The 10,768-nt window shown below is 54.4% G+C and overlaps 1 protein-coding gene across 1 annotated transcript; it reads left to right on the top strand.

Moving 5' to 3' along the window:
• Positions 1-1,512: 1,512 nt before the first annotated feature.
• Positions 1,513-10,579, top strand: LOC117033182 (speriolin-like protein). Its single transcript, XM_033125201.1, has 4 exons — positions 1,513-1,711; positions 5,670-6,017; positions 8,565-8,716; positions 10,496-10,579. The coding sequence occupies exons 1-4, from the start codon at positions 1,513-1,515 to the stop codon at positions 10,577-10,579; spliced, it is 783 nt and encodes a 260-aa protein (XP_032981092.1).
• Positions 10,580-10,768: the final 189 nt, after the last annotated feature.

Here is a 10,768-nt window from a genome sequence, read left to right as displayed (position 1 = left end):
AGACTTCACCTAACGTTCTTTTCAAGTCCTTGTGGACCATTCTCTAAGATTGGCCATGTGCTGGGTTCATGAGATGAATCTCAAGGAATTCCAAAGGATTGAAACCATGTAGAGTATATTCTCTGACCACAGTGGAATTAAATTAGAAATCAGTAAGATAAATATTTAGAAAATCCCAAATATTTGGAAATTAAGCAATATACTTTGAAATTACCTATGGTCAGAAATGAAAGCACATGGGTCATTTGAAAATATTTCAGGCTGAATGAAAATAAAAGCATCAAAGTTTGTGGGGTGTAGCTAAAGCCATGCTTAGAGAAATCTTTATAGGCTTATATAGTAGTGCTGTAAAAAAAGTTTAAAATCAGTGATATAAATGTCCATCTTGAGGATCTTAAAACCAAAGTATCAGAAGGTAGGAAACAATAGATAAAAGAGTAGAAGTCAAATGCTACAGGAAACAGAGAAGACCAATGAAACCAAAAGTTGATGCTTTGAAAGAATTAGCAAGCCTCTAGTCTGATCAAATAAGAAAGAAAACACCCTATATCATGAATGAAAAGGGTGCATCACTACAGATCCTACAGACAGGAAGCCAGCTATCCAACCTGCCCTGCTGAGCCTGCTGCTCGGGCCTTGTCACCCCAGGCCTGCGGACCCGGTCACCCTGGGCCTGCTGACCTGGCTTGGTCACTTCGGGCCTGCTGACATGTTCTGGTCTCACCCTGGCCGGCCTACTGCTCTGGCCTGTTCACCCAGGAGCTTACTGTCCAGACTGCCCCCTTCTCTCTGGATCACACTGTTTCCTCTTGTCCCGTTTGCCTCACATCTTGATGCTGCAAAAACCTGCCAGTGCTGTTTCTGCAATTTCCCACTGTGGTTTCTGTCCACAATGTAGATGACATGGCTAGATTCCTTCAAAGACACCACTGCTATCTAGATGGACATGAGAAGAAATGGAAATTTAAGTGGCCTCATCTGTATTTCAGAAACTGAAATTCAGAACTTTCCGAGAAGAAAACTCTAAGCCCAGATGGCTTCACTTGTTTATCCAACTTGTTTCTTTTTTCACATGTTTATCTAACATTTCAAAAAGAAATGAATACAAATACCCAGAAAACAGAGGAGGAGGAAACACTTTGCAAGCCATTTTATAAGGTCAGTATGACCTCGATAGAAAAACCAGGCCAAAGCATTACAAGAAGAGGAGACACAGATCAGTTCCCTTCACAAACACAGAAAACACTTAACAAAGTATCAGCAAGTTGAATCCGGCGCAGTGCGCGTCACCATGAGAAAACTGGCAGATGTCTTGGCCCGAGACTGGGACCATGGCGCCCAGAGGGTTTTCCTGGGCCTGGAGAGAACGGGTTTAAATGGAAAGAACTGGGGTTGAAGTGCAGTGGGGCGGGGGAGGGGCAGTGGGCAGTGCCGCCTCTTTAAGACGACATCACAAGGCCCAGAATTCGGGGTCTGGGCGCCACCTGCATGGGCTGAGCTCAAGTCCTGGCCATGGCTGAGGGGAGTGAGCTGATGGACAGGCTGCTGAGCGAGAATGCCGACCTGAAGAGGCAGGTGCGGCTGCTGAAGGAGAACCAGATGCTAAAGCGCCTGCTGAGCGAGAGCTGCCCCGATGGCAGCCACGGGGCCCGCGACAGCCTGTTGGCCAAGGCGCCCGTCCACACCGAGGGCTGCTCCCTGGGCACCGCAGGTGAGGCCTGCTCCTGTGGGTGGTCCCTACGTTCCCTCCCTCTGTCCCCACAGGCCCCAGGCGACCATTCTGCTGTGTGTCCTCAGGCGAGGCCCTCTCCTCCCCGAGGCTGGGAACCCACACCTAGAAGGCGGGGTGCGGTGGCTCGGTCACCCTGCCGGTGGTTGTAACCGTCAGTAACAGCACACAGCGCTGCCACAGGTCCCCTGGCGTGAGTCCAGCCAGGCGGCACTGTACTCCCCACGGGCATCTCCCTGCCTCCCTGGCACCAGCGGGCTGGCCTGGGCCTGCTCGTGTCACCCTGGGAGCAGATGTGCCAACCCCACTAGCTTCAAGCTGCTGCTGTCTCCTCTGCTCACGCATATCAACAAAGCAAGTCACATGGCTGGGCCCAGCATCAAGGGCAGGAAGTGCCACCGGATGGGAGGACCCTGCAGAGGCACCTGTGGGGCGGGTGCACAGGAGCGCACAGATGTGACCCAGCTCCCCACACGGTATCCACTCCAACGGTCTGAACAGGCTTTGATCACTTGCTGCGGAAGTAGGTGGTTCTGTTTTAAACATTTCTGCTGGAAAATTCCCTCTCACACCCGGGAAGTCTGACTTAGGCTTGGTTGGTGGGCAGGAGTGGTTTGGACGTGGACCGTGGAAGGAGCCCTGTGACCAAGCGAGTTCCCGGAAAAGGGCCTGCTCACGTTGTCTGGCCAGGTGGACAGAGGACACACCAGGCCTGCTCGGTAGCCCTGGCGGAACAACCGACTGGCCTGGCCAATGCCCTGGGACCTGCTATCTATCACAGGACAAGCCGTTCAGCTGATCGTGGGATGTTTCCCGCCTTTGAGGCTGTTTGCAGAGCTGCTGCTGGTCCCTGAGCGGGACGCTCCAGGAACTGGCTGCTGGGCCCTGCATCGGCTGTGATCATTTCTCAGAGTCCATTGGAAAGCCTGCCACCACCTCCGAAGAAGCACAACATGTGTGGACGGTGGCTTTGTGGAGCTCGTGGACGCAAAGCCCTGGGGCGCAAGGACCCTTCGTGGCATCTGGACACCGGGAGCCTCAAGGGGACCTTGAAGAGGGAGCTCAATAAGCATGAGGTCCTCGTGCTGGGTGGTGGGAAGAGAGCGATACACCAGGAGGGGCAGCTGGAGAAACGCTGTGCCCCCAGCTGCAGACCCGAGGCCTGAGCTCCCGCCAGCAGCCAAGGCACATTCTTGTCGCCAGACGTTTGCTGAGGAGGGGCTGGACTCAGTGCCGTGTCCTGGGTATGACAGCCTGCTAAGGGTCAGCGCTGCTTCTCAGGCCACTAGAGACACCTAGTGTGCGGTGGCTGCAAAAGGCACTTGTCCCCAAGCCTTGCCAACCTGTGACAGCTGATGAGTCAGGAGCCTAATGCTGCTTTGTTGTCTTTCATCCCAAGAACCGAGTCAGGCCAGGGGCAAGCCCAGATCTTGCTGGACATCAGCCTTTGGCGGAGCCCCAGTCCCTGGCGAGCTGAGGCCACCAAGCTTCCAGAGAGGCCTTGACGCCTCAGTGCGGGGCGGGTGCCAAGGTCAGCGTGGGCGTTGCCATCCTCAGGGAGGGCCCTGAGCTCGGGTCCTGGCCATCCTCAGGGCGGCTGCATCCAGGCCGGGCCCCAACCTTCAGCTTCTGGGCTGGAGCCTGGATGTGGGACCTGGAGTTCCAAGAAGCAGCGGGAGCTCCTGCTCAAGCAGCAGCAGTTTGTCACAGAGGAGACCTCGCAGTGTGGCTCACGGTTCCCAGTCCATCAGCCTCTGCCTTCCAAACAGGATGTGCTTTAAAAGCCCATCGTTCTTACTGAGCCACATGCACGCGCGTGGAACTCAGCAAGACCCAGAAGGCTGTAACATTTGAGGTCGAGCACGCGCTCCTGGCAGGCTCCCAGAGGCAGCCAGCCTCTGCGTGTCGTGCGTGCGGTTTGGCATTTCTGACGGGTGGTCATGGGCGAATGGAGGCATCTTTGCTTTCACTTTGATTTGCCGCCACCGGGCATCTCCCTACCATCGCCCGTTGGTCGTTCTCCCTGTAGATCTAAATGCACTCGACCCTGGGAGCAGTTCCCTGTGGGGCTCCCATCTGCTCAGCCTGCCCCCATGACAGGCACTGCCCTCCCAGCTCTGTGCTCTCACGTGTGCCTCTGTGAGGCTGCAGGGGTGACTGCCCGGGAAGTCCGTGGGTCAAAGGCCATGTGTGGTGGAAATGTTGAAAAAGACAAATCTCCCCAAAAGGCTGCGGCCTCAGTACTGCCAGAGAAGGAGCCTTCCAGTACCTTCCTGACACCCAGCTTCCCGGGACAGCCACCCCTGCTCCCAGGGAAGGGTCCGCACGCAACCTACCGGCCTGTCGCCACCTGTGGGGCTGTGTCCTTCACTTGGGTTTCCCAGCGCGTGTCACATATTTTCAGAGGGACCGGAGGGAGTGGCAGGCCACCCAGGGCCCCCGCCTCAGTTTTCAGGGGTCCTTCAGCCGCTCACTTGATTCCTCGTCGTTTTGGGTGGAGCTGATTTTAAGCAGTTTGGAGTATCCTCTATGTACAACTGTCTCTTCCCTTTAACGTCGTGACACAGTTATTTCTGTGCCGCATTCTGAACTAGTTTGATGAAGTCTTCTCCTCATATTGAAATCAGTTCTTTCTTACCCTCAGGTAAATAACACAGCAGACAGGACCTTTCGTATTTAGGGTTATTTCCTTAGGGTATGTTTCCTAAAAGTGGAGGCACTGGCTGGGGAGGCGGTAACTTGGTTTCCCACATCTTCTTCCACTTGCCTGCGGTGCTGTATCTACTACGTATTCCGCACACGCTCAGAGGTGATTCCCCTCTGCACTTGTGGGAGCTGAGCTGGCTCCCTCCAAGTCTCTTTCCTTCTCACATGTAAATCTTCTGCCTTTGTCAGTAAGTGTATTCCTGAAGAACCTCGTGTTATTCCTTACAATTATGCATTTCTATTGCCATTGCAGTTTTCGGGTCATCAGACTTGATATATTTTGGAAAGGTGTTGATTTGTCAATCCCATTCTACATCCAGTCATTTCCTAAGCCCAGGGCGGGGAGTGGTACATTTCATCAACAAAGCATCAGTATGCAGAATGCAAAGGGAACTGCTAGAAAGAATTAAACGACGACCCAACCCCCAAAAATGGGCAAAGAAGAGGCACAGATAATTCTGAGCCTCTACCCTAGAGGCCCGTGAACACGTGAACATGTTTAGCTCACCAGGAGTCAGGGAAAAGACACATGTGGTCCCCAGCCCACTGCACATGCCAAGGGGTACTGAGAGTGTGGGACAGAAGCCGCTGGTGTGCAGGGCACCACCGCTGCTACAGTAGAAAACCAAGGTCAGCATGCACACACCTGAGCCCAGGTGTGGAAGCTGCGAGCAGGAGCCATGCGGAGGGACCCTGATCACAGCTTGGCGTTTACACGGAGACCTGGAAACAGTCCACGTGCCTTGGGAGGGACCGGACAGAAAAATCACTGTGCTCGTGTGCGCATATGCAGGTGTGCCACATACGGTTAAAGGAACCAGGTGGCTGCAGGTGACTCAACATGGGTGGGCCTCTGAGAAGATAATGCTGCAGCCAGAAGGTGTGCTGCAGAACAAAACGTGCGTAGGATGACACCATTTGTTCAGACTTGGAAAAGCATACCAGTCACTGTACCAGGTGTGGACACACAGTTGGGTGGGAGCGTTTGGGGGCCGGCACACTCACTGTGCCCATAAGCCTGTGGCTGGCGGCTTCCTGGGGCAGGGGCGGGGCCCAAGCCTCCTCACCATGGGCATCTTCTCAGAGGGGACGGGGGAGAGCTCTGGAGATGGGCGATGAGAGCAGGTGTCAGAGCTTGGGGCGGGGCTGTGCGTGTTCCCCACGTATTCTCTGCGCTTCTGGGGTGTTTTGGGAACCGCAGCCTGACCGCTCCTCCCTTTCCTCCCTGTCGCAGTTCCAGCGTTTGGAAGGTTCACCGGCATCCCTGACGTGCCCCTCCAGCTGCAGACGTCCTCCCTGGAGGACCTGCTGTGCTCACAGGCCCCCCTCTCCAGCGACGCCTCCTCCCCCGGCTGTGTGACCTCCTCCCAGGTGCCCTTCAAGGCTTTCCTCAGCCCCGCGGAGCCCCGTGCACCTCAGAGCCCTGACCGGAAGCTGTCCCCACTGCTGAGCCCTTTGCAGGACCCGCTGGTGGACAAGAGCCTGCTGGAGCCCAGGGAGATGGTCCGGCCCAAGAAGGTGTGCTTCTCGGCAAGCAGCCTGCCCTTGGGCGACAGGACCAGGAGGAGTTACTACCTTAACGGTATGGCGGGGGGCGGGCACCTGTGGGCACCGGGCAGTGGCCGGCAGTCGGGGAGGCCAGCTGGGCACTGCTGCTCCATCCACCCAGCACAGGGAGGACCCGGTGGCTGGGGGCCGGGGTCTGGGGCCGCATCTCTTCAAATCTTCTGCCCAGTGAAGAAAACTGAGTTGTTTATCTCCTTATGGAGTTGTAAGTGTTCCTTATATAGCTGGGATACGAGTCCTGTTTTAGAGTGTGTGTTTCGCAAATAGTGTCTCCCAGTTTGTGACATTTCTGTTTTCATAACAGTGTTTTCTGGAGAATCCTGACAAATGTAACCTTGTATCCTGCAACCTTACTGAACTCAATTATTTGTCCCAGCAGCTTATAAAAGAAGATTCCTTAGGATGGATGATTGTGCTGACTGTGAATAAAGACAAGGTTGTCTTTCCATTTCTCATCCACATGCCATTTTGTGTGTGTGCGTGTGTGCGTGTGCATGTGCATGCATGTGTGTGTGCGTGTGTGAGATTGCACTGGCTAGAACCTCTAAAACAATGTTGAATAGAAATGGTGACAGACGGCATTGTTTCTTCTCCTGACAGGGGAAAGCATTCAGTCTGTCCCCATTAAGTGTGATGTTAGCTAAGGTTTTTAGACGCCTTCGTCAGGTTGGGGAACTGCTCTTTACTTTCTGGTTTGCTCAGAATTATCATGGATGGCTGTTGGACTTTGCTGAATGCTTTTTCTGCATCTGTTGAGATGAGCATTTGGCTTTCACTTGTAGTGTATGAATATGGCAAGTTGATTGATTTTTGAATTTTAAAACTACCCTCATGTTCTGAGATAAATCGTGCTTGGTCATGATGTATTCTACTTTTCTATATTGTTGGAGTCAGTTTGCTACATTCTTGTTAAGAATGTCTGTGTGTGTGAGGGACCTTGGTCCCTAGTTTTTCGTAATGTCATTTTCTGGTTTGGTAGCAGGTTAGTGTTGGCCTCAGTGAGTGAGGTGAAAAGTGCTCCATCCTCGTTAATTATCTGGGAAAGTGTGTGTAGAATTGGTATTATTTATTCCTTAGATGTTTGGTAAAATTTACTAGTGAGCCTTGAATTTTCTTCTTTTTGTTGATATTGCTTTTTATTTGTTATTATTTATTATTTTCAGCTACAGTTGCCGTCAACATTCTTTTATATTAGTTTCAGGTGCACAGCATAGTGGTTAGATAATCTATACCTGATGAAGTGATCACCCCTGTAAGTCTAGTCCCCACCGGGCACTATACATACTTATTACCGTATCATTGACCATATTCCCTCTGCTATACCCTATATCCCCATGACGATGCTGTAAGTACCAATTTCTACTTCTTAATCTCAGCCTTGAATTTTCTTTGTAGGAATATTTCCTTTCCACAAATTCAATTTCCTAAGTTGATATAAGGCTATTCAAATTATTGATTTCTTCTTAAGTGTGCTTTGGTAGTTCTACCACAAAAGTGAGCTTTTGTGTCTTTTAAGGAATTGGTCCATTTCATCTAAGTTGTCAAATTTATTGGCATAAAGTTGTTCCTAATATTCTGTCATTATCCTTTACGTCTGGAGGGTCTGTGGTGATGCCATATCTAATTTCTGATCGTCGTTACTTCTGTCCCTTTTTTTTTTTTTTTGGTAGTAAAAGAGATTTATCAAATTTATTGACTTTTTTCTTTGAAGAATAGGTTTCTGGGTAGATGTTGGAAGGCCCAGGTTGGACTACGAATGATTTCTAGAACATCTCAGGGGTAGCTCATTTCTTCCACCTAATTTATGCTTGAGAGAGAGAGGGAGGGAGGGAGGCAGGTCACTGATTCCTGAGGAGGAATGCACTAACCCAGCAGGGGGTTGCACTCTGCTCCTCCACGTTCCTCGTCTGGTCTGTGGTAACTTGCTTCTGTGTCTTGTGTCTGGTTCTCAGCTTCAACTCCTGGGTAAGTTCTGTAGCCTTGCAAAGTGGTTAGGGAAGGAGTCTACTGCAAACGACAAAACATTGTTGAAAGAAATTAAAGAAGAACTAAATAAACGGGAAGACAGCTTGTGTTCACAGATTAGAAGACAGTATCATTAAGATGGCAAAACTCCACAAATGATCCACAGATTCCAACACAATCTCTATCAAAATCCCAGTTGGCTTCTTTGCAGAAATTGACAAGCTTATCCTAAAATTCAGAGGGAAAGACTAGGGACCTAGAATAGGGGCTCTTTAAATGTTTTTCCCTCTCAAAGGACAGAGAAAGGACGGAGCACCCCAGGTTTCCCAGGGGACACGCTAAGAAAAGGGAGGGGAGGAAAGGTCCCTTTCCGTTTTGCAACAGGAGATTCCGTTTCCTTCTAAACGTGTATTTACCCTCTCAGTGGGGTGGTCAGCCCCTGCCCTCAGCCCCAGCGGCTTCATACGGAAGCTGCAGTGGCTGTTTCCAGGGCGTCCTTTCCCTGAAATGGATCCTGGAACACCGGCAGCAGCAGCGGGTGGCCCTTGACCTCTGTGTCCGGGATGGCCTGTGTCACAGTCCCTCCCACCCCCCTCAGATATCCAGAGCGTCACCAGCGCAGAGAAGGACGGGCGCGTAGTTGGGGAGATCGCCTTCCAGCTGGACAGGCATATCCTGGCCTATGTCTTTCCCGGGGTGACCCGGCTGTATGGCTTCACCGTGTCCAACGTCCCTGAGAAGATCAAGCAGGTGTGCCTCCTGCCCCGGTCCCCTCGCTGCCCAGGGTCCCTTCCCTGCCCCCGTCCCCTCCCTGCCCCGGGTCACCTCGCTGCCCCCGGTCCCCTCCCTTGCTCAGGTCCTCTGCCTGTCCAGGGTCCCTGCCCTGCCCCCGTCCCCTCCCTGCCCCGGGTCGCCTCGCTGCCCCCGGTCCCCTCCGTCGCCCAGGTCCCCTGCCTGTCCAGGGTCCCTTCCCTATCACCCTGGTCCCAGCACAGGTGTGGGCCTGGGCAAGGCTGAGGGGGTCCAGGACTCACGCATCATGGCACGTGCTGAGCCGGCTGACAGGAGCATCTCTGTTCATGGCCTGGGACAGTCCGGGGAGCGGCACCTGGGTCACAGGGCGTGTTGGCCTCCTCCAGTCCTGGGAGGGGCTCCCTGCTCTTGTCCCTGACACTGTGCGCTGGAGGGGACACTGGGAGGCCCAGCTCGCTGGGGTGGGCATGGCTCTGGGCCTGGTTCCCATCTGCACGGCTTCTTTCATGGGGCTGGGTGATGGTCCGCCCCCGCCTCCCGTGGCGCTCGCAGTCCGGCCCCGCCCACCCCATGCGAAACTGGGCGGCTGCAACAAACACCACGTTCATTCCTTCCCAGTCCAGGAGGCTGGAATGGAGACCCAGGTGTCCCAGGCTGGTTCCTCCCGAGGCCTGTGTCCTGGGCGTGTAGACGCCGTCTTCTCTGTGTCCTCACGTGATCGCCTCTCTGTGTCTGCGTCCCGATCTCTCTTCCCATAAGGACACCAGTCATGTTTGATCACGGCTCACCCCAGTGACCTTATTTTATCCGAATTACGTGTGTAAAGACCCCCCCCCAAATAGTCACTTTAGGGGTTAGGGCTTTAGTGTGTGAATTTGGGGTCATGATTCACTCCATAAGAGACCCCCATCCTCCCCTCCCAGCCGCTGGACACCGACCTCCGACGGAGGGACTCCCCACCTCGTGAGAGTCTCTGCAGGTGCACGAGGGCAGCACCAGGGCCACCTGCCACAGGAGGGGCTGGCGGGCACTTCTGGGAGCCCCCAGGGCTATGGCTCTGAATGGCGGCTGGGTTTGGGGAGCTGCCCTTGCTGGGCCTTTGCCGTCTGCCAGGTTCTGCTGAGACTCCCACAGCCACACTTGGGACCCAGAGGGGGGATGGCCGTCACCCACGGTCACTCACATTCACCCAGCCGAGCCATGGCTGGAGAGGACCCAGCCTCTGAGGGTCTCTGGGCTCACCTGGCACTCCAGGGTGGTGAGCCAGCACTGGAGAGGGGAGCTCCCCAAGGCCCACAGGGCTGGGGATCCGAGAGATCTGGGCTCTTCCTCGCCCTGGCCACACGGTGACTGCCTAGAGGCGAAGTGGCCTCAGACATTGAGTGCCCCAAAGACTGGTGGGCTGCCTGTGCCGGGAGGGGCCTGTGGGGTGTCCCTGTGCTATCAGGATGGCCACGTGATTCCCTTTGCAGGGCAAAGCTCCTGCTCTGACTAGAAATCATCAGGAACTTCAACCCAGCCCGGCCCTGTGCTGCTGGCTGGGGGCGAGCCGCCCCTTCAGGGGTAGCCTCCAGCCTTGGCGAACTGGGGTCTCCGCGGGCCACCTGCCCCACCTGGGACCCACGCACCTGCACACACTCACTCCCCTCCCAGGCCCCTACCTGACAACCGAGCTGACCTCTGCCTAGAGCAGGGCCAGGGCTGGGGCCTCGCAGCTCCCCTTTTGTCCCCCAGCTGCCCTGAGGCTCGGGCGTTTACATGAAGAAACAGGCCCAGAGTGCCACCCAGAGTGTCATGAGCGAGGTCACACAGATGGCCACCAGGCGGCTGTGGGCCACGCTGGGATTGGAGTTGTGCTGACCTGAGGTCACAGTCTGTGGATGACCTCCCCATTGAGGGGCCAGGTCACAGGCTGTTCTCTCAGGGCGGCCACCTGGGGCACAGCCATCCCTCCTCCGTTGACACGTCGTGGGCGTCCTGGTTCGGCCCCTCCCTGGACCACTCCATGTTTGCACAGGGCCCGGCCTGTCCCTCTCTCCCACCGTGACT

The sequence above is a fragment of the Rhinolophus ferrumequinum genome, chromosome 2, assembly GCF_004115265.2.
Source record: "Rhinolophus ferrumequinum isolate MPI-CBG mRhiFer1 chromosome 2, mRhiFer1_v1.p, whole genome shotgun sequence".
Lineage (NCBI taxonomy): Eukaryota > Metazoa > Chordata > Mammalia > Chiroptera > Rhinolophidae > Rhinolophus > Rhinolophus ferrumequinum.
The sequence above is the reverse complement of the archived record's forward strand: the minus strand, read 5'-3'. Positions and strand labels throughout refer to the sequence as shown.

What these genes read in the sequence shown, in the direction of transcription:
- LOC117033182 (XM_033125201.1), top strand. Translation starts at nt 1,513, where the DNA reads ATGGCTGAGGGGAGTGAGCTGATGGACAGGCTGCTGAGCGAGAATGCC. An exon ending in GAGGAGTTACTACCTTAACG is followed by an intron (nt 6,018 to 8,564) that starts GTATGGCGGGGG and finishes CACCCCCCTCAG; the next exon opens with ATATCCAGAGCGTCACCAGC. An exon ending in TCCCTGAGAAGATCAAGCAG is followed by an intron (nt 8,717 to 10,495) that starts GTGTGCCTCCTG and finishes AAACAGGCCCAG; the next exon opens with AGTGCCACCCAGAGTGTCAT.